We start from the raw sequence: 21363 nt of genomic DNA on the forward strand, positions 1-21363 counted from the left end.
TGACGTCCTTCTAGGTTCATCACCGCTACTCCTCCAACCGTTCTACCCATGAACGCACAAGGAAACTCTTCAGATCAGCCTCCAGCCCAACCGGTCACCGGCCTGCAATCCTCTGGTCTGACTGCTGCCCCGACAGCAAATATGTCCCTGGTGCCAGACCAGCCGTCTAACGGCAGTAGCTCTAACCAGAACATGCCACCAGATCCTCAACCTAATACCCCCAATCCACAAACAGATGCTCCCAATCCACAAACGCCAAATGACCCACCCGTCGACAACAGCTTCACACGGAGTATTCATAACCTCCTTCGGCAAACGGCACAGCGGTTTCGTGGGGCCACTGGTCCATCCACCGAAGAGTCCACCGGTACTCTGCACCCATCCGTTCGTGAGGACGACTCAAGTGCCATTGTCATCACTATCAACTACTTGTTCTCAGACGAAAATAACCCATCCAACCCCAACCGGTCCGGATCTCTTGTGTTGACGCTTCCCAACAACTCCTCGACTCGGAATCCCCGTACCCTCGACGAATTCATTCTGCTTGCTACACAAATGGCCTATTCGACCATTGTCAACGGACTTCAGAAAGAGAAAAAGGGGTTGACCACAGAACGGTTCATGTCGTTCCCATTCAAAGGCTTGGACGAAATTGAGGAACGGGACTGTTCTATTTGCCTTGAAGCTTTTGAGGAGCCGGTAGTTTCAGACATCGGACAAGAACCTCCTGCCAAAAGAAGACGTGTGGATAAGTCTTCTTCGGTGCCAATATTTGCATCTCAAACATCTTCTGACTCCCACGGATTTGCGGTTAGGTACCTAAAGGATATGACCGAAGAGCTCGGACATCAACCGGTGCAGTTGCCCTGTAAACATGTGTTTGGTCGGCTGTGTGTTTGTGAATGGCTCAAAAGTCATGTGACATGCCCCTTGTGCCGGGAGGTTGTTCTGAAGGATGAAGATGAGTCTCAACCGCCAGTTGATACTGACATGGCTCCTGGTGATGATTCCCAGTTTGGAATTCTCAATACCACCTTCGCCGGGCCCAACGTGCGAGTGGTAACGAGAACTGGCCTTGACCAAATCAGGTCCATGGTAAGTGCCAGTGCCGCCAGAAGAGCTGTGTCCACTATGGGCAGCCCTTCACCACCGGCTCCCACTGACCCCTCTGATGAATCAAGAGCTACTGCTTCGGGGCTAGACGAAAGCAATGAACGTGGAAATGAAATCTACTCGCAAGTCATTAACTACTTTCGCCGGTCAATGCAAGAACCTTTGTTCCCAACTGAGGTTTCCAGCAGGCGGACAGCAGATGGAGTTGAAACCACGTCATCGGGGACATATAGTCGACCTCCTGGTTCTCTAGACAGTTCTAACACCGCCGTGTCTGCATCGATGGCCATTCCCATACTCATGTCAAATCTTAGGCCCACGACTGAGTCCCGGACTGAGGTGCAGTCTCAGACCCTGGCAACAGAGGAAGTGTTGGATTTCTTGAACCTTCGAAGTCTCGCAGACGATGCAAATACATCAGTTCCACCACCAGCACCAGTATCATCCACTAGAGAGTCGTCATCGGGCTCCGGTCTGTCTGAATCCCCTGCTGAAGGACCTACTCCCTCCGAGAGACCTGCATCACCAGAGTGAACACACGCATTATACCCTGTTCTATTAGCATAAACTGTTCTATCATAGATTACTGTAGTACATACGCTTACCTCCCCTATATACATATATGTGACTACTGAGCTACTGGTAAAACTTGGCGTACCGGGCCTTTTCAGTACGTTTCTTCTTCTCAATCGAATCCTCTGCCCGCTTCAATTCTCTCTTAATAGCCTCATCGTTTGGCACATACTTAGATGCTTCCGTGAAATCATTAACCGCTTCTGAGAATTGGTTCTTAGCGACATACGCGAGTCCACGACGATAGTGGGCCTTGGCCCTCTCCGCAGTGGATGCTTTAAGGTCCAATAAATACAGGGCAAAGTCAATTGCCCGTGTTGGCTCTCCTACTTGAAGGTACACAAGGGCCATGTTAAGGTAGAGCTTCTTTCTCAAGTCGTAGTACTTTTCATACCACTGAGGTTCCTGCTCATCATCGGGAATATACTCCATCACGTACCGCAAACATTTGTGGTATTTGAACAAAGCATCCTGCTTGCGGCCCTGTTTGAGCAACAAAGTTCCGCTTTCTTTAATGATGGTAGACGCATTGAATACCAGCTCCGACGATTCCTTGTCGATTTGCTCATCGTCATCAGGGTACTCTTCGTAGATGTCACCACCGGTGGTATCAGCACATGAGTTGAACACGGGCACCGACATCGACTCTTCCCAAATACCACAGTCTTCAATCACCACTTTTTCGTTCTCAGTAGGACAATTATTGGGGTTGGTGTTAACCTGCTCGATCTGACGAACAGCCCACTTCCCGTGCACTACACGGCCAAAGACCGTATGCTTTCCGTTCAAGTGACTTTGTGGGTGGGTGGTGATAAAAAACTGCAGACCGTTGGCAGCAGCATTGGCATTGGCAGTGCACAACTTGAACAGGGCATCGAGAGGTTCTTGTTGGTTTTCGAGCGGGAACAACTTCTCGCCATTGACGGTAGAAATGTTGGAGGTGCCAACAGAATCATCTGTGTATGGTTTTCCATCCACACAGTTCACCACATCTCCAGCTTGGATCATAAAGTTCTTGATCACTCTGTGGAAGTAGTTGTGTTTGTAGGTGTATCCATCAGTGTTTGTGCACAAGTTGATAAAGTTTAGGGCGGCCAATGGTGCCATGTCCTCAAAGAGTTCAACCACTATACGGCCGGCCGGCTTGCCGCCGATGGACACATCCATGAATGCTTGGGTACGCACTGGCTCTACCTTCATGTTGCAAATTTGTGAAGTCGCGAATCGATGAATCGATGAGATAATCTATTCTAGCTCACACCGCAAACATGTTACTTTTCAAACCTCGGTATTCAATGGGAGGAATCCGATACTTGGGCATGACTGCTGGAGGTGGTTATGCTGCAACCCTTGAAATCGCCCGAGAGGACGTCAATAAGATTCTTGAGTCTCAAGATAGGTCCTCCTATTTACTTGCTCAGTATATGCCCGAACCTACGAGAGATGCATTTTTGGCTATTCGTGCCTTCAATTTGGAAATCAATAAGATTGCCCCCAAGCAATCCTCCGGCCCCAGCCCTCTAGGGGTGTCGGCGGTGGACCTCAAGTTCAAGTTCTGGAGTGATTTGCTCACACGAATCTTCACCAATCCCGACTCAGATACCAACATTGGGGAGCCCATAGCATTTTTATTGCGAGATGCCCTCCGCAACAACCTTAACCTCGAGCTCTCATGCCTCCACCAGTTCCTCCAGAGTCGGCGGCACTTCTTGAACTCTAGTGGGTTTAATTCCACTGACGATATATGTGCGTACGGGGAAGGAACTTACTCACAGCTTAATTATTTGACACAGGGACTTTTACTTTCGCCGGGCATTTCACCTCTGGCAATTCTGCTCCTCGAGCACCTGCGCCGTCTCCAAGGCTTAGTGAGTGATGTGGCGGCACATATAGGCCAGGCTACTGCTGTTGCATCGATGGTATTGGGATCCAAGTACTATGCGTCCAAGAACTCTGTGACGGTACCGGTTGACGTGATGACCCGTCATGACGTGAGCCAAGAACAGTTTCTCCGGTTGGCGCAAGGCCATGATCAGGATATGGCAGCTACTCGGCAACTGCTCCAAAACTGTTTTTACGATGTCGCAGTGGTTGCAAATGACCATATTCTTACTGCCCGTCAGAAGCTCCAAGAGATCCGTGAAGAAACCGCAAAGGTGGTGAAGCTGAACCCTAACGATAAGCTTCTCCAGAAAAATCATCGAAAATGGAGACATGGTATACCTGATGTAATCTTCTTACCGTTCATGGTGTCGATTCCCACCACTCTTTATTTGCGTCGGTTGGAGAAAAATGATTTTGATATATTTGCACCGGCTATGGACGCAAAGGAGTGGAGGTTGGCGTGGACTAGCTTCCGTGGGTACTACCAGCGGCGTATTTAATGTGAACTAGCCTATATTTATTACATGTACATACACCTACACCGCGATCTACCGCGAGCCACCTCGGTGGCATACCCGTGCACACCAGAGGCATAGTCGTGTCCTTTCCACGCTCTCGTCAAAACAAGATCAAAGCAAAATCAGTCTCATCCACAAACTAACAACGTCCATGAATCGTAACAACCCTGGAATCGCCGGCGTGTCTCCACATCTCTTCGGTTCCCACGTGAACTCGAATGTTCTGTCGTCACGGGGCACTCCAGAGCCCTCAACAGACGTCGGCATGTCGGGTTACAATCTGACTTTTCACGTTCAGTCTTCCATAGCTGCTACCGGAGCCTTTTCATCTTTTGCAATTGATCCGTTAACGCTCGCCATCACTGAGTGTATGGCCATGCTGCTGGCCATGCGCAAGGTCAGCAGGTACCAGCAAAGCGGAATGGCTGCTATTTTGGGTAGTGGTAATGACTTTTTTGGTGGAACTGGCGCTGACGACGACCTGCTTACCACGAATCTTGGATTTGCTCCCACAAACCGTCACGGCTCTCACGGTCCACCCCATCCCAATGGCACCGCCCATCCCAGTACCGCCATGCCTCTCGTGCTGAGCTTCGTGCAACTTCGGTCCATGCTCCTGGAGGCAACAGACATCGAGGTGCTCGACAGTCTTACGGTTCTCCAACCATTTCTTTTGGTGGTAAAGCTGCCACTGACCTCTGGGAGGATTACGGCCATGGCCCTTGAGGCAATTTCCAGGTTCTTACAGTATGGCGTCCTTACAGATCGTTCGCCCAATCTTGGTCCTACGCTAGGACAAATTTGCTCTGCTCTTACACACTGTCGATTCGAAGCAGCAGATCAGAGTTCAGACGATGCTGTGCTTCTTAAAGTGTTACGGCTCATGGAGGCCGTCGCCACCAGTCCACACGCGGGGCTTCTCCCGAACGACGTGGTGCTGGAGGTGGTTCAAACTTGTTTGTCTCTTGCTTGCAATAAGAAGAGAAGTGAGGTGTTAAGAAGAGCAGCTGAAATGGCCATTGGTAATATCACCGCTCGTATATTTGCTCGCTTGAGCGAGCTTCCTGAACAGGAATCGGGTTCGGTGGTGGTGGGTGAGTTGCCCGAGGATGTTATTGGTGCTGCAGCTGCTCGGAAAGAATCTGGTGAAGAAACCGACAAGGAAGACCTACAAAAGGGCTCGATTGACACAAAAGATACTGGAACTGAACTGTCTCCAACAGTAAACTCTGAATCCAACTTTACTGAGCCAACTGAAGACCTTGCAGAAGATGACAGGGTTCTTGAAGACAAAGACAGCAATTCAGACGATGGTTTCGATGTGTCTGCTCTCATAGAGTTCACGTCAATTCTCATTTCAATGATCTCGCCTTCTAACCAATACCAGCATATGGAAAGTACGCGTGTGCTTGCACTTCGTCTTATCAACACTGCTGTTGAGGTTAGTGGCCATCATTTTTACACCCACCCATCACTTATGAGCTTGTTTACAGATCCAGTGTCCAAACATGTTCTTCAGATCATTGCTACTGTTGAGTCTCCTGCTTTGCTTGAAGTTGCTTGGAGAGTCTTTGCAACCATGGCTGTTGTTTTAGGCCCTCATTTGAAGAGTCAAATAGAGTTGACGTTCTCGTTGATGTTCAATGCTGTTGGTTCGCAATCTTCCACCTCTTCCTCCAAAGCATCTACGGGTCTGGGTGCAACTGCAAGGGCCTCAAGTTCGGTTGTTGCCGGCTCTACATTTGCTTCTCCAACTGCTAAAGAAATGTTTCTTGAGCTGCTATCACTTCTTTGGACTAGAGATCCCTACTTTTTTACCAGATTATATGCTGATTATGACTGTGACTTTGATAGAGCAGATTTGGCTCGTCAATTGATAGAATTCATCTGTACTCTTGCCCTTCCAGAACTGGCTAGAGTTTCTACTGACAATGTGCCTCCTCTATGCCTTGAAGGGTTGTTGTCGTTTGTGAATGGTATCAATGAAAGAGTCAAGAAAGGACAATTTCTCGAATCACTGTCGGACCTCGATGAAGTTCCTCGTCGTCTTTCCAATAAAGCCAATAAAAAGGCGTTTGTGGAGTGCACCGACGAATTCAACAAGAAACCCTCTCTTGGCCTTGCTGCTCTTGTTCGTCATGGCTTCATCAAGGATCCTAATGATATTGCTGAAGTTTCCCAATTTATGTATAATAAACTGGGTCGATTGAACAAAAAAGTGTTAGGAGAATATCTCGCCAAATCCAGTAACAAAGACTTGTTGAAGCATTTCATGTCACTTTTCGATTATGAAGGATTGCGTGTGGATGAGGCCATCCGGTTGTTGTTAAAAACCTTCCGTTTGCCTGGAGAAGCTCAACAGATTGAACGTATTGTCGAAACTTTTGCTTCACGTTATGCTGAATGTCAAGAGGTTATCAAAGAGACTGAGAAAGAGGAAAAGCAACCCGATTTGAAAGAGACTGAGAAAGAGGAAAAACAACCGGATCTGAAAGAGGCCGATCAACCAGATGTACTGACGGTTAGGCCTGACGAAGATTCGGTCTTTGTTCTTTCATTCTCAATCATTCTTCTTAATACTGACCTTCATAACCCACAAGTTAAAAAGCATATGACTCTTGAAGCTTACAAAAAGAATCTCAGAGGACAATACAACGGAGGAGATAATTATCCCGAATGGTATCTTTCTAAGATCTACAGCAGTATCAGAGATAGGGAAATTATCATGCCAGAAGAACATCATGGTACTGAGAAGTGGTTTGATGACGTGTGGAATAATGTCGTTTCTGCCGAAGCTTTGGCTAATAATGATCTCCATGAAGAAGTTATTGACGACATTTCTGTATATGACAAGAATCTTTTTGCTGATACGGTTGGCGTTATTACAAAGACTCTCGTCCAAATTTTTAATGAAGCTACTGATGACCATATCATTACTCGTCTTATGTCCACTATCGATAAATCTGTGAATATTTGTCTACAATACGGAATTCTTGAGCCAGTGGATCTACTCATAGGTCTTCTTGCCGACCTTACCACCCTTACAGATCCGGCAGGGTTGAAGCGTAATAAGGACGAAAGTGATGACAACTTGCGGGATGAAATACCTATAACTCAAATCAAGCTTGAAGGGAAAGACGATACCATAACCGTAAGTGATGTTGCAGTCTGGTTTGGAAGAGATTTCAAAGCTCAGATCGCTACCGTTGTTTTGTTCCGACTACTCAAGAAGACAAAGTGTCGTGTTACTCCAGCTTGGGAGAAAGTTATCAAGATTATTCTCACTCTTTACGAAAGCTGTCTTGTGGACCCTAACATGTACAGTGAGTTTCAGAAGACGCTTTCACTTCCTCTGTTAACGAGAGCGAAGCCACGTTATATTATCAACCGCTCCAAGCCTTTGAGAGAGTCAGGTCTTTTGCTGACATTTTCGTCATTTTTGAAGGGATATTCTGATGAACCACCTGAGCCTACTGACCTGGAGGTTGAAAGTACATTAAGCACTATTGACTGTGTCAAGTCGTTGGATTTAGTTGCTTTGTTTAAGACTGTAGCTGAGGGAGGTCAAGAAAACAAAATTTTATTGGCCCAGCTATTGGTAGATGCTATACCAGAGAAGCTCGATGATGTTCTGAAACGGTATTACGAGCTGGAGGTGTTGTTCATCACTGAAAACCTGGTATTTTTGGCATTATTGTCCAATGACAAGCTATTATTCAAAAAAATAATCCAGAAGATCTCTAAAGTAGGAGGAACTTTGAGCAAAAAAGGCGATTTGAGAATGGCGGTTTATGAATTGGTGCTATGGAAAGAATTAAGTACTCTCACCGATGATCCTCTGGCTGAAGATGAAATTGTCGGAAACATAGAGTTACCACTAGGAAGTGTTCTTTCTCTTGATAAGGATATCTTAACTAAATTCGGTGAGCCATTGATAAGCCCTTTGATTTCGCTCGTGAGCACCTCGTCTACTTTAAGCCAACAGCTACTTTCTTCCAAGCAGTATTGGAAAGTACTTCGTTCTATTGGAGCGATTCCTGTATTTTCCTCCAAGGTGCTAGGACTCACAGAATCACTAATCAAAGAATCTGTAGACGATATCTCGCCAGAAAATTTTATGTTGGTGTTAGGTCTTTTGGATGAAATCTCATCTGTTGGAGCATTTGCAGCACAATGGGAACAAGACTCTTCAAATCATGCCAAAGCACAAGGTAAAGAGGATAAAAGCAAGTATCTTCGTGAACTCATCAATACCTCAAAGAAGTCAATTGCTCTTACTTCGGAATTGCTGTATGTGTTTGGAAAAGATGGGTTCACCCGCGATAATGCTGGGTATCCATTAGTACAAGCGTTAGCCCACCAATGTTTCAATCCTTGTCGTGAAGTACGTTCCACCGCTTTAAATACGCTCAAATCAACCGTTCTCACCGCCGTGGAGTCTCACGACAACCAACTTCCTCCAGCCGGCCTTTTCCAGTTTGGTCTCTTCCCCCTTTTAGGTGAATTGGCTAAGCCTTCAGTTATTCAAACGGACCCTCAAGGGTTTGTGACCACTCAGGTCGAAGCGTTGTCCTTGTGCAGCAAAGTGTTTCTTCATTTTATCGGAAAGTTCCTGGAAGAGGAAATTCAAATCACTTGGATTGGAATCCTTGATGGGTTTAAATCTTTCGACGATATTCAGAAAGCAGCAACCACCGAAGACAATTCTGCCAATCATGAATCGGGTATGGAATTGTTGAAGAACATGTTATTGGTTCTTCAGAGCGGAGGGGTTCTCTCGCCAGAAAATAAGGAGTTATGGGAACCTACTTGGACCAAGGTTAGCTCGATCTACAGCGAATTACGGCCTGAGAGTGAAGCTAAAGAAGAACCTGCTGATACTACAGCAACTGGATCACGGTCAAATGCAGATCCCGCCACAGAGACTATAGATCCTGTCATAGAGCAAAGTGCAGAAGATGCACAAGCCACTGTTTCAAATGACACAGATGAAGTAGATTAAACTTAATACTCAATTATTGCACATCATCGAAATCGCACCAAAAAAAAACTCATCTCTATCTCCACTAAGATTGATCTCAAGATGGTTACTACTCAATCGTACACCCAAAGAGCTGAAATTCACCCATCTCCAGTGGCTCAGCGACTTCTTCGACTCATGGACTCCAAGAAGACCAACCTTTGTGCTTCGGTTGATGTCAGAACCACCAGTGAACTCCTCTCCCTCATCGACAAGCTCGGACCATACATTTGTCTTGTTAAAACTCATATCGACATTGTGGATGACTTCTCGTATGAAGGAACTATCGTTCCTCTTCTTGAACTTTCGAAGAAACATAACTTCATGGTTTTTGAAGACAGAAAGTTTGCAGACATCGGAAACACTGTCAGATCCCAATACGTTGGAGGTGCGTACAAAATTGCCCAATGGTCTGATATCACTAATGCCCACGGTGTCACCGGAGCTGGTGTTGTACAAGGCTTGAAACAGGGAGCTCAAGAAACTACCCAGGAACCAAGAGGACTTTTGATGTTGGCAGAGTTGTCATCAAAAGGTTCTTTAGCATTCGGTGAGTATACGGATAAGACCGTTGAAATAGCCAAGACTGACAAAGAGTTTGTCATTGGATTTATCGCTCAAAGAGATATGGGTGGCCGTGAAGAAGGGTTTGACTGGCTTATAATGACCCCTGGAGTTGGTTTGGATGACAAAGGCGATGGCTTGGGTCAACAGTACCGTACTGTTGATGAAGTGGTCAGTACTGGAACTGATATTATCATTGTAGGAAGAGGTCTCTTTGGTAAAGGAAGAGATCCTGACGTAGAAGGAAAGAGATATAGAGATGCTGGATGGGCTGCATACCAAAAGAGATGTGGTAATTAGGGTAGGTAAGTATTGTACACTATGTGAACATTAACCATATACGACGACGTGAAATATCTACAAGAATCTATATACATGTACTAGTAGTCTCTATCCAGCAATCGGGTTCTCATGATTTCAAAAACCAATAACCCAATAGAGGTGGCAGGTATAGTGGTCAAAGCATTTCTGGCAAACCCTTTATAAGCCATATTGAACCAGGTTTGTCTTGTTTTCCTCTTCATCCGAAGCACCTGGTGGTATGTGTCAATGTACGAGTTATAGTACACTTTGAAAAAGGGTCTTCTATGTGATGTTTTGCGTGAAGAATTGAAGATGTCTAGTGCTTCGAGCCTTGATAAGTGCAAGTTCTGAATTTTTGAGATGGGATATTGAACAGCCAATAACATCCAGGCGGCCGAAGCACCAGCGAGAAGCACGAATGAGGACCGCAAGATCTTGGCCAGCCGTTTTTCTTCGAACCTCGTCAACTCCTCGTCTATCTCGTAACTCCCTATATTGGCGAAAAGCCTCTGAAAGAATCTTTTCACTTTCCGCAACCCTTTAACAACGGATATGGTTGCACCATAGCATTGATTCTTGACGACTTCAAACGTGCAAAAGTAGAAAGCAAATCCAAAACTCTCCTTTATTAGTGAAAACCCATACCCTGCAAATACTCCCACAAGTCCTATTTCTTTAAGCTTATTTAGCCCATACACCCATAGGTTCAGGTGCTTCCCATTAATGATATCTGCAGTCGAAGACCGGGCATAGATCGCATCCACCGGAGCGGCGGCTAGTGACTGAGCTATACCAGCCACAAACCCAGCTCTCCAAGTATCAATTGGAGAATACTGGAGTGGACCCCAACTAGAAGTTGAGCGACTGCTTTTACCACCATCGAAGTGGTCCAAGCTTGACAAGTAAGTTCCATAGAGAATAAGACCAGTAGCAGAATTGGCGAGAAGCGGCGGTAGCACCTGTTCAGGAATAAGACGCCAACCTTGTTTGTTCACGGCCTTTACTAGAAGTGCAAGTGATGAGTGAGTGGTGAAGCGCCAGGGTTTCAAGTTTATACCTTCGTTGACGTGTGCAAGCGTACGGATGTGCGCCAAGTAGTCGAAACGCGAGGGCCGGAACAACTTAACAGGTGTTCTCATATAAAGCGCTTGGAGCTGATAGATGAGAGCTCGAACACCCGCTGTGGAAACGGTAACGGCTTGGTTGTTTTTGGAGGTGGAGAGGTCCTCTCCACTTGAAGGAGTCATTGTAACACTATCAAGAGAATCCAATGAACTACCTCGTAGCGTGGATATGTTGTTTTGCATTTGTGGAGGTACCGTGACGAAATGTTGTTTTCGCGGCTGTCGATGATTTGAGATGAGATAAAGAGTGTTAAGTCTACGGCATGCGGTGTTTGGTTAATTTTACGTCCTTGACCTGGCAAGGTGGTTTGTATTTGTTGTATCTCAATAGACAAGGGGACAATTCGAGTACCAACTTGTTCAGTGTGTAATTTATATCAAGTACCTAGAGGCATATTGGCGGATTGAGGACTGAGAGTGTCTGCTTGTTGGAGATTCATGAGTCTCGGTACAACAAGATCTCACTCTGCTTGAAGTACCGTCTGGCATCCTCATCTATCAACACCAAACTTAAATAAGTCCTCACACTGAACTTCTTATTCACATCCTTATATGTGGGAATGAGATCGAACCCACCCAAAAAAAGCCGAATAGGAATAGTTTCTCCCTTGACAGGAGCACCATCCATAATCTCAAACCGCACCACCGTCTCACTATCGGTGACTTGATTGGGAGCAGCACCCACAGTTTCTCGTCTAATTAATGAGATCTCCATGTGCTTGATTTTGAGCCGGGCTAACAAGAAGTAGATTTTACCCATAATGCCCGACTTGAGAGAGTAGCGTGATTTCAGGTACTCAAACTCTATATGAAGACAATCTAAGATCCCCACATCCATTTTGACGATTGACAGAGGACTTTCATTGGGAACTTCGGTGATTTGGTAAACCCAAAGTTCCTTCTCCCTGGTAATCTCCAGCAGTGATCTCCGTGAAACGGAGACTTTGATGTAGTAACGTAGACGAACGTTTTTTCCCCGGTAACTTTCATACTGCTTCTCAACGTTCTTGAACTCAAATGGATAGGTTTCCTGATGTGTAAGCACCAGCGGTTCTGCCAATTCAGTTGCCAACGTGAGAAACTCAGATGCCGTTATGGAGTCGGTGCTGGTCTCAATTGACCCAAGAAGTTGGACTTTGACCCCTGTATGTTCGACTTTCCGTCCTTCCTTGGTACGGATCGTGACGGATCCTTTGACGGTTTCACCATCCTTGTACACCGGGAGCTTATCTATTCTTCCCTGGGGGTTTTTGACATCAACGTGCTTACGAGAATCTTCGGCTTCAAGACGTATCTCGATGTCCACCGGAGCTTTGAAGAAAATGGACATTTAAGGTCGTTATGGAGGTGTTTTTGGAGGGCAGTGCGAAGTTGATATATTGGCCATCACGTGATACAATACCAATCTTACTGTGAGATTCAAGAGTCGACAAGGGTTAGGTTAGAATAGATTGTACACAGTAGGCTAGTTATGTATGCAAGTCAGTGTCCGTGATTATCTGGTAACTTGAGCTCATATTAATTTGTATTTGATAAAACGGCCGATTACTAACTGTTGCAAATGACCGATAAGTGCGTTAGTGAGATATTGAGGAGTACAAAACTTTTCATATCTGCTACATTTTCCAACATCAAGCTTCACTTTCCAGCTTCAAAGTATTTCGATGTTTAACTCTCCGATCTTGGAATCTACAAGTCCGGTTTACCAAAACTACAAAACCACTCAATTGGAGCTAATTCCAAAGCCCATCAATCTCACCAAGAAACTCGATGGCACTTATGGAGCTGGACAAGATGATGTCCTTGTTAAGATCCACTATGCCAGTTTCAATCCCATTGACATACTTTTAAAAGGTATTGTCAGTCCATGGGTAAACTATTTACGTGGAAACTTTGGACTTTGTAACGACTATTCTGGAGTTGTAGTGGATATTGGTGATAAAGCTGCTGAGAAATTGGGCTTGCGAATTGGTGACGAGGTCTGTGGACAAACATCACAAACAGCATACACCAACACTTTGACTGAGTATGTGATGTTCGAAGGAAGTCACTACCCCAAGGGCTGGGGGATGTTGAAGAAACCAGAGAATTTAACGATGGCTGAGGCCGGTTCCTTTGGAATGGTTTACTCAACTGCTGTTTTGTTGAAGAAAACAGCAGTATTCAATGAAAGCACTAAAGTATTGGTGAACGGGGCGTCAACCTCTGTTGGAAAGTACCTTATAAGTCTTTTAAAGTTAGACCCCCGAGCCACTGAGGTGGTTGCAATTTGTTCGGGACGGTCTGCACCTTTAATAAAGGAGTTGGGTGCTCACAAGATTATCGACTATACCCAAACCAACTCAATTGTGAATGAAGTCTTGGATGAGTGTAAGGACCGTTTGTTTGATGTTTATTTTGACTGTCGTGGTAACGACAAGCTTTTATATCACGTAACTTTTTTTCTTAAAGAAGATGGTGTGTATGCCAGTTGTGGTGGAGGTAAAAAGTTGGATTTGGCCAATGCTAGTTTAATGGGAATGTTTACGTTTCCGTTTTTGAAAAAGGTCTTGCTTTCTGCAGTAGGGCTTCTTAAAATTAAGATTGTCTATTGCGTGGTGAAACCGGGCCTTGGGTACGAAGATGTCAAAGAGTACTTTGAGCTGGGGAAGATAAAACCTCATATCGACACTGTGTTTAGTTTTGACGATTACCAGAAGGCATACGAGTACTTAGTTGAAGGAAAAAACAATGGTAAGATCGTGGTGGAGATTGTGAAGAGCTGAGATGCCCAAGATCTGAGATGAATTCAGAGTTAGATTCATAGTATGAACATAAAGTATTTTAAAGCAGGAAATTTTTGCAACCAATCTCAATGAGAATCAAAACTACGAGATTAATATTCCTTCAACCCTTTCATATATTTGTATATACTACTTACTGTTTGGCAACATATTCCAACAAGTCGACGACTCTGGTGGAGTAACCGTACTCGTTATCGTACCAGGCAATCAACTTGACAAAGGTGGGGGTCAACATAATCCCGGCCTTAGCGTCAAAGACAGAAGATTCATGGGAGGTGACGAAATCAGACGACACGACAGACTCTTCAGTGTATCCCAAAACACCCTTCAATGGACCTTCAGCAGCAGCTTTGACGGTGGCACATATTTCTTCGTAAGTGGTGGTGGTAGCCAAGTTAACAGTCAAGTCAACAACAGAAACATCAGTGGTTGGAACTCTCATGGATAAACCAGTCAATTTTCCGTTCAATTCTGGAATGACCTTACCAACGGCTTTTGCAGCACCAGTGGACGAAGGAATGATGTTACCAGAAGCAGTTCTTCCTCCTCTCCAATCCTTGTGCGAGGGCCCATCAACAGTTTTCTGGGTGGCAGTAATGGAATGAATGGTGGTCATTAAACCGTCCTTGATTCCAAACTTGTCGTTGATGACCTTGGCCAATGGGGCCAAGCAGTTGGTCGTACACGAGGCATTCGAGATAATGTTAAGATCTGGTGTGTACTTGTCTTCATTGACACCCACAACGAACATTGGCGCATCAGCAGAAGGAGCGGTGATAAGAACCTTTTTGGCACCAGCATCAAGATGTTTTTGGGCGCCTGCCAACTTGGTGAAAACACCGGTAGAGTCAATCACATACTCAACTTTGTCTTTTCCCCATGGAATGTTGACTGGATCACGTTCTTGATAGACCTTTATAACGTGACCATTGATCACCAAGGTGTTGTCTTCAGAAGTGACTTCACCTTTGAACCTACCGTGGGTGGAGTCGTATTTGAACATGTAAGCCGCATAGTCAGCAGCAATAAATGGATCATTGATGGCGACCACTTCGATATCTGGCCTGGCGATGGCGATTCTCAAAACCAATCTACCAATTCTTCCGAATCCATTAATTCCGATCTTCATATTGTTATAATTATTTGTATTGTATTGTTGTAATGTAGAAAAATCTCAAGAACTGGGACATGTTTATATAGTAATTAAAGTGCGTCAACTGATCCTCAAACCATAATTTGCAGCCAACACGTCGGGTGACGCGCACCAAATGATGGCCCCAAGGCTCGTGCGGGGCGGTCCGAATCTTTTGTGAGCCGCTGACAGTGTTCGCACCACCACGTGAACACTCTCCTATGAGTTATCCAATCAATACAAACACCTTCGGAAATGACTATTGAACTGACTCTGGCTTGCCTGAATTGGATTTCTGTCTGCGTTACTATATCTATACTTTTCCGGCTCCGTGTAAACTTAGTATTCTCTTAGTTTTGTCTCTAACGATCTCCTCACAATATGCGGTGAGTCGCTGCAATTTGAGGCCTGCAGCCGCAGTCCTAGCTTCGAGTTTTTCACCTTCGTACTTCTCAAACATGAATCCTCCCTCAAGATGCTGCTCCTCAATGAGATGATGGAGCTCATTCACATACTCAGGCTCTTTAGGGGGTTTTAATCCATGGAGTCTTGCGCCTTTTAGTGCCAACTCCTGACTCGACTCCTGTCTCATCGCATCACTAGTAGGAAGTTGTAACCGGCCACTGAAATACCTTGCCAAAACACTCGACTGTGCTTCAGCCATGGGGAACGGACTCACATCTTTGCCCAACCCCACAAATACCAAGGACGGATCTTCGACGTAGAAAATGTGTTTGTACAAGTTCTTGATGTAGCGTGATTCGCACAAGGGGATCTTCAAGAATGGCACATCATAGAAGTAGCCAGTGCAGAAGATGATCTGGTCAATTTTTATGGTTTTGTCTTCAAAAGTAGCTGCATGGTGATTCACGTTGTATTCGTCGATTCTAGGAATAATTTCGAGGTATGGATGTCTGATCTTGTTCAAAATTGACTCTTCATCGCATGAAACATACACTTTTTTAGCAGTGGAGCTCACTTGCACGGCAATGTCACACCCACTAGATGAGCCCCCGACCACCAACACCGTCTTGTCGGCATACTTCTTAGCACTGTTGTAGAATTTGGCGTGGATGACTGACTTGGGGTCCTTTTGTTGCCATTCCTCGAGTCCCTTGACGGATGGGTAAATGGGCTTTTCAAAATGGCCGTTTGCTACCACTATGGCATCATAATGTTTGGTTGACAAGTTTCCGGTCGTCACATTTTCACTGGTGACGGCCCAATCGTTAGTTTTTTCCACAGAAACAACTTTGGTGTTCAAATGCAAATTGAAGGGACCGATGGTTTTGGCGTATTTCTGCAAATAGTCAATGACAGATGTTCTGAATAAAAACTTGCTACCTTCAGGGAATGGAAAATCGGTGAACTGCATGCACCGGGCTGGAAGGTTAGTTTCTAAGTTGTCGTAGATGGGGGAAAAGTTGTACACTTTGTTGGCCTCAAGGTCGTTAGTATCATTGTACTTTTCTTTGCTAGAAGAATAGTTCCAAATCCCACCGACATTTGATCTGGGGTCGTAGACATCGATACCAAACTCAAATGGCTCTCCATTCAAAGCCCTTATCAGGGCCAATCCACTGGGGCCAGCTCCAATGACACAGACTCGTTTGAATGCCATTAGTTGTAATAGAAAAGTTTGTCGGAGACAAAATTCCTATTCGGGTGGTGTGATATGTATGCGCACCACTGCGAAATTGTGTGCAATGTCACCCGACCATTCCGCCTATTATACCATAGGGCCCTCGTAGAACAGAATCTGTTAGATGAAAGCTTATGTTTGAGAGGTGCTTGTTTGTGTAAAAAATCGGGTGCTGATTACTCAAAGAAATCTGGCTAATATTTGACTTTTAGATGGAACTTTGTTCAGTTGTGGCTGCAAATTTGTTATCACTTAACACCGAACACTAATACTTAATAGCCAACTTTATATTATACGTATAAGAAGATGAAAAGAAAGCACCACTGGCCACGAACCAGCATGGCCTGAAAGCAACGCCAAACTCAATCCACCTGGTGTCGTTTAACAGTTCTCCTATGGTGTAAACTAAATATCCATATGCGAGGCACTTACAATTGGCTTAGAAAATTCACAAACGGGTCTTGTTTCAAATTCATAGACTTCAAGTAGTCTCCAAACTGCAAGCCCGTACTTAGGTGCTTACTCCAAAATTCTTCAATATCTGAAAGCACTGACTCCATCGAATTAGGACCAGGAGGTCCTTTATACTTATCCAAAAACGTCTTAATGGCCAAACTTAGATGAAACCCTTGGAAATTAGTTTTAGAAGCTTGGTTCATTTTCCGATACATGTTTTCAAGAACACCATAGTACGTCAGCAAAATATCAGCATCAGTATCCTTAAGGTGGGGTCGTATAAAACTAGCCAATTGTGGAGAGCTGAAACTCTCGACGATCTGCACCATACTGACTGCATTGGCAGCAACTCGTTCATAAACACAACTTAAGTGGCCGATAACTCTTTTCATGGGATTAAATATATCCTGAGGCATGAGCGTGTGGAACCCAGGAGATACCCATAGGTGGGGCTCTTCCATAAAGTCCTTAATGAGTTTGGTAATTTGAACGCCAACTTCAACTGTTTTGTAAAGGTATTTATTGTCCTCGTACAGGACATACACCACCGACGGAATTGTGAAAAGAAGCTCCAATAGTATCATCCGAACCATGAGATTGTAGGGGTCTTCAGGCTTGTGGCTCGACAGAACCGCACTGATGGAGTCGAGTTCAGACAATGCCAACTCGACGTCCTCGATCAAAAGGTCATATCTGGATAAGGCCACGCCTTTGCCAGAGTTCAAGTAGTTGGTGGCTTTTCGAAGCAAAAGGGTTATTCTCGTGACAATAATCATTCGGTTACGGGCTTGTACTTCTTCAATGGAAAGCCATGATTCATATGATAATTTGGAGTCAAATAGGGTGTCAACATTCAAACTCACCATCAACGGCTCCCCCCACTGGAACGCATTAAGTGCATCTAAACACAACAAAATTACCCAAGAGGCTCTCCACAAGTAGACCTCTGCATCACTCAAAAATTCTAATTGCTTTGGGTCTCCCGAAAGCCCAATAACCTTGGCACAGTGACACGCTACAGTTACCGTCACATTCTGGTGAGACCTACTGCCATTATCCTCAGGGCAGTGAAGCTCGTATACCCGAAGGAGAAGCAATCCCTGGAGTTTCCTGAAATCAGAGGACGGATTGTTGAGAAGCAAATACCTGGCAAACAGAACATATGCAATGACGTTCATGCTTTGAAGCTCTGCCACTTCCTGGAGTTGTAGTTTGGGAACTGTCAAATATGCAAATCGGTACATGATAAGAATCATGGCGATGGTTGACGGGATCTCGAGAGTGTCCTGAATAGTGATATGTTGTTTAAATTCGAAAATCTCCGCTATATCCTTCAAAAATGTCTTTTCATCGATAAAGGGCGTAAGCATGCTACAAACCAGGAAGTACTGGCGGATCAAGTACCGGGTAGTACTCAAACTGGGCATTTTGGGTAGTTCCACCTGGGTATGTGGGTTTATATCCAAGCTTTCAGAAGCTTTTGGCTCTCCCATCACGGATCCTCCTTCTGTCATGAACTCCTGAAGTCCTTGCTTCACAAACTGGTGGTAGATGTTGCTTTTATACCTGTCGTTGAGACTCACATACATGAAAGATGAGGGCCCATAAGACACAATTCTACCATTTCTCACGGTAATCAGTTTTCCGTAGGGAGTGATATCCAAATCAGTGTAGTTCTGCGACTGTTCCTTCTTCATCTGTCGAAGTCTGTTGTTTAACTGGTCGATTTTGGCTTGCACTTCGCTTATGGACTGTAGTGGTTGTAGAAGCCCATCATCCTCCCCATCGTCGTAGCGACACAGATGTACAGTATTTTTGGTCCGGCAGTTTGAACATGGCCGTTTCCTATCACACTTGTTCTTTCGCTTACGGCAGTTACTACACGACTTGGCGACACGAACTCTAGTTCTCTTCTCTTTGTCCATGACTGGGGTTGATATTGTTGAATAGGATACTTCGCGAAATTGTGCAGTTTTGAGACAGGGCTTTGCAGCCAACCGCGTAGAATAGTCTTTGTACAAGACCGATCCCGTTTGCGTTCATTATCATTATATCGTTATATCGTACTAATCTCGTGCTAGTCTCGGGTTTTGTTGGGCACCCACCGGCGATATACCACCTCATTGACTCGGTAAAGTCGAAGGAGAGTTGTAAACAAGGTTTCGTCCAGTTGGTCTGGGTGCAAAACTGCCGTAAAATCTGCCACTGAAGGCATTTCTACATAATTAAGCACCAAGGTCTTTCTGACACTGCCAATCACCCTCGAGAGCGTTTGTAACTCCACCCAGCTCTTCTCATGTTGTCCGTCGGCAGGGATAACGAGGACAGCATGTTCGGCGTGGGAGAACTGTGGGCCTCGCTTATACAAAATGAAGTCACATCCAAACTTAATACCCAGTCGAACAGACCAACCGAGCGACCGGTAGTAGTGGTATACCACGTACTGTACAATAAAGCTGGTGCTGGGAATCGGCGTACGAGTTCCACAGCAGGCGAAAAATACTTCTCGTGTAGAAAGTGCACTCGCGTCCTGGCTTGAAATCACATCCACCACGTCTAAACCGTATTTCAAGAAAAACAATTCGACAGGCTGAAGCTGTAAAGCTTCGATATTGACCAATTCCATCGTTTCCTTGTCAACGTTAAGCTGGTCTTCATCCCTCATATCGCCCCATAAGATGGGTTGCAGCTGTTCTTTTTGCACCTTCAACCGATTTGAGCGACGAAACGCGAGAAGAACAGACTCAACTTCCTGTAATTCCTGCTTTTCTTCAGTAGAAAGAGGTGTATGTCGGCGTTTTGTCTTGAGCTGTTGCTCTCGAGTTCTTTCGGCCTTAAACCGACTCCGTTCCTCCCTTCGAAACCGTGTGATGTCTTCGTTAGACAACTCAGCTGGCTCACTTGACAGATGGTTCAAATGAAGTCTTCTAGTAGTCCTGGAGTACCACGTAGGGTCTGACCGAGAAAAGATACCCTTACCGTAACATCCATGGTCCCAAAGTCTTGTCATTTCAGACAAATCGTTCACTGTGAAAACGGCGCCAGCGTCAGTATGCTCACAGTTCACAACAATGTTGTCGATGCACCCTTGTGGAACAGGCTTTGTGAGTAGAACAAGGTATTTGTATGCAAAATACGCCCATGAAAGCGGATTGTGAGGGTACACCTCTGGTAGCGGCCCATATACTGTCGACGACAATGTTACTGGAAGCGGACCCTCATACTTTTTTTTGTTGTACCGTCTTTTCGCCATCCAAAACTTGGGTTTGTTAGTAACTAATGGAATGAATTTTGCATCAAAACGCTGATTGTTTTTCAGATACCGTTGTAGTCTATTGAGTGCTTACACAGACAGAGTCTTCAAGACACATTATGGTTATCATCAGGAAAAAGGCGTTAAATCATTTGAACATACTTTTGGAGGTTGTTGAAAGAAGAAAAGTTTTTGCGGAAAAAATTGATGCGATATAGAGATGCCCGTCCGGGTAAAATGCCTAGTGGTGGAGAAGATAAGGTATTTCGTATTGACACCTTGAGAACATGGCCGTGTGACAAATGGTGGTGATTAACTGTTATGTTCCAGGCATTTTCAGAGATAGAATAAATTGTATCTCTTATGTGGTACTGAAGTTCAAAAGTAAAAACTGCGATCTTTGCAATACTCCAAAAGTTGCATCCATAAATTTATGTAAAGATTTAGATATGACTCTATTGAGTAAATACGTGTATTTTGCTGAAGCAATATAGTGTTTTTATGTTCAAAACATACTATGTTTACATATTTGTTTATTTCGACTCCTTCTTGCACACGATCTCCCCGTGAAAAAGAACCAAGAAGCCGGCATCATACTCCAGCCACAGGTGCCAGCCTTCGACTATCTGCTTCCTCTTGGCAGCATCGGTGTCTGAATCACCCAAAATCACAGGGTTAGTACTATTTTGTGCTCTGGAACTGAAGATCTCTCCAAAAGTATGCCTATCTTCCAGACTGCTCCAGCACCAATTTCCCATCGTAACCAGAATCTGATCCGAAGAAAAACCCGCTGACAATGCTAACTCCTTGAGCTTTCGCCCAGCTTGGGGCTGTGTCAGCTGTGTGTACACAGTGTGAAGAATGTGGTACCTAATACTATCTTCGTAGCTTTGAGGATATACCACCGTCATCTCAAGGTCAGCATCTCGAACACAAACATGTCCCCCACCCGGGTAACACGTCGCATTTCTTTCAATGCTATCAATGGATCATCTAAG

At 44.9% G+C, this 21363-nt stretch overlaps 12 protein-coding genes across 12 annotated transcripts; 5 read left to right on the top strand and 7 right to left on the bottom strand. All coding sequences in view use genetic code 12, as the record gives it.

Moving 5' to 3' along the window:
* Positions 1-192: 192 nt before the first annotated feature.
* SAN1 (Ubiquitin-protein ligase) lies at positions 193-1647 on the top strand (the record flags this gene model as incomplete). Its single annotated transcript, XM_006684178.2, has 1 exon — positions 193-1647. The coding sequence occupies one exon, from the start codon at positions 193-195 to the stop codon at positions 1645-1647; it is 1455 nt and encodes a 484-aa protein (XP_006684241.2).
* Positions 1648-1749: 102 nt separating this feature from the next.
* Positions 1750-2886, bottom strand: PSN45_003556 (peptidyl-prolyl cis-trans isomerase; the record flags this gene model as incomplete). The annotated part of the gene is made up of 1 exon (XM_006684634.1): positions 1750-2886. The coding sequence occupies one exon, from the start codon at positions 2884-2886 to the stop codon at positions 1750-1752; it is 1137 nt and encodes a 378-aa protein (XP_006684697.1).
* A 68-nt stretch (positions 2887-2954) lies between these two features.
* Positions 2955-4070, top strand: PSN45_003557 (uncharacterized protein; the record flags this gene model as incomplete). The annotated part of the gene is made up of 1 exon (XM_006684177.2): positions 2955-4070. The coding sequence occupies one exon, from the start codon at positions 2955-2957 to the stop codon at positions 4068-4070; it is 1116 nt and encodes a 371-aa protein (XP_006684240.2).
* A 406-nt stretch (positions 4071-4476) lies between these two features.
* GEA2 (GDP/GTP exchange factor for ARF) lies at positions 4477-9090 on the top strand (the record flags this gene model as incomplete). Its single annotated transcript, XM_066158105.1, has 1 exon — positions 4477-9090. One exon carries the CDS (start codon positions 4477-4479, stop codon positions 9088-9090), a length of 4614 nt encoding a protein of 1537 aa, XP_066014202.1.
* Positions 9091-9171: 81 nt separating this feature from the next.
* On the top strand, positions 9172-9972 carry URA3 (orotidine 5'-phosphate decarboxylase; the record flags this gene model as incomplete). The annotated part of the gene is made up of 1 exon (XM_006684175.1): positions 9172-9972. The coding sequence occupies one exon, from the start codon at positions 9172-9174 to the stop codon at positions 9970-9972; it is 801 nt and encodes a 266-aa protein (XP_006684238.1).
* An 80-nt stretch (positions 9973-10052) lies between these two features.
* On the bottom strand, positions 10053-11282 carry PSN45_003560 (uncharacterized protein; the record flags this gene model as incomplete). The annotated part of the gene is made up of 1 exon (XM_006684174.1): positions 10053-11282. One exon carries the CDS (start codon positions 11280-11282, stop codon positions 10053-10055), a length of 1230 nt encoding a protein of 409 aa, XP_006684237.1.
* A 253-nt stretch (positions 11283-11535) lies between these two features.
* Positions 11536-12429, bottom strand: vps26 (Vacuolar protein sorting-associated protein 26; the record flags this gene model as incomplete). Its single annotated transcript, XM_006684173.2, has 1 exon — positions 11536-12429. One exon carries the CDS (start codon positions 12427-12429, stop codon positions 11536-11538), a length of 894 nt encoding a protein of 297 aa, XP_006684236.1.
* A 334-nt stretch (positions 12430-12763) lies between these two features.
* On the top strand, positions 12764-13864 carry YIM1 (zinc ion binding; the record flags this gene model as incomplete). Its single annotated transcript, XM_006684631.1, has 1 exon — positions 12764-13864. The coding sequence occupies one exon, from the start codon at positions 12764-12766 to the stop codon at positions 13862-13864; it is 1101 nt and encodes a 366-aa protein (XP_006684694.1).
* A 151-nt stretch (positions 13865-14015) lies between these two features.
* On the bottom strand, positions 14016-15011 carry TDH1_1 (Glyceraldehyde-3-phosphate dehydrogenase; the record flags this gene model as incomplete). Its single annotated transcript, XM_006684630.1, has 1 exon — positions 14016-15011. One exon carries the CDS (start codon positions 15009-15011, stop codon positions 14016-14018), a length of 996 nt encoding a protein of 331 aa, XP_006684693.1.
* Positions 15012-15327: 316 nt separating this feature from the next.
* On the bottom strand, positions 15328-16635 carry FMO1_1 (monooxygenase; the record flags this gene model as incomplete). Its single annotated transcript, XM_006684172.2, has 1 exon — positions 15328-16635. The coding sequence occupies one exon, from the start codon at positions 16633-16635 to the stop codon at positions 15328-15330; it is 1308 nt and encodes a 435-aa protein (XP_006684235.2).
* A 449-nt stretch (positions 16636-17084) lies between these two features.
* PSN45_003565 (uncharacterized protein) lies at positions 17085-19037 on the bottom strand (the record flags this gene model as incomplete). Its single annotated transcript, XM_066158106.1, has 1 exon — positions 17085-19037. The coding sequence occupies one exon, from the start codon at positions 19035-19037 to the stop codon at positions 17085-17087; it is 1953 nt and encodes a 650-aa protein (XP_066014203.1).
* A 152-nt stretch (positions 19038-19189) lies between these two features.
* SEN2 (tRNA splicing endonuclease subunit sen2) lies at positions 19190-20365 on the bottom strand (the record flags this gene model as incomplete). Its single annotated transcript, XM_006684171.2, has 1 exon — positions 19190-20365. One exon carries the CDS (start codon positions 20363-20365, stop codon positions 19190-19192), a length of 1176 nt encoding a protein of 391 aa, XP_006684234.1.
* Positions 20366-21363: the final 998 nt, after the last annotated feature.

This window comes from Yamadazyma tenuis, chromosome 4 (assembly GCF_029203305.1).
Source record: "Yamadazyma tenuis chromosome 4, complete sequence".
Classification (NCBI taxonomy): domain Eukaryota; kingdom Fungi; phylum Ascomycota; class Pichiomycetes; order Serinales; family Debaryomycetaceae; genus Yamadazyma; species Yamadazyma tenuis.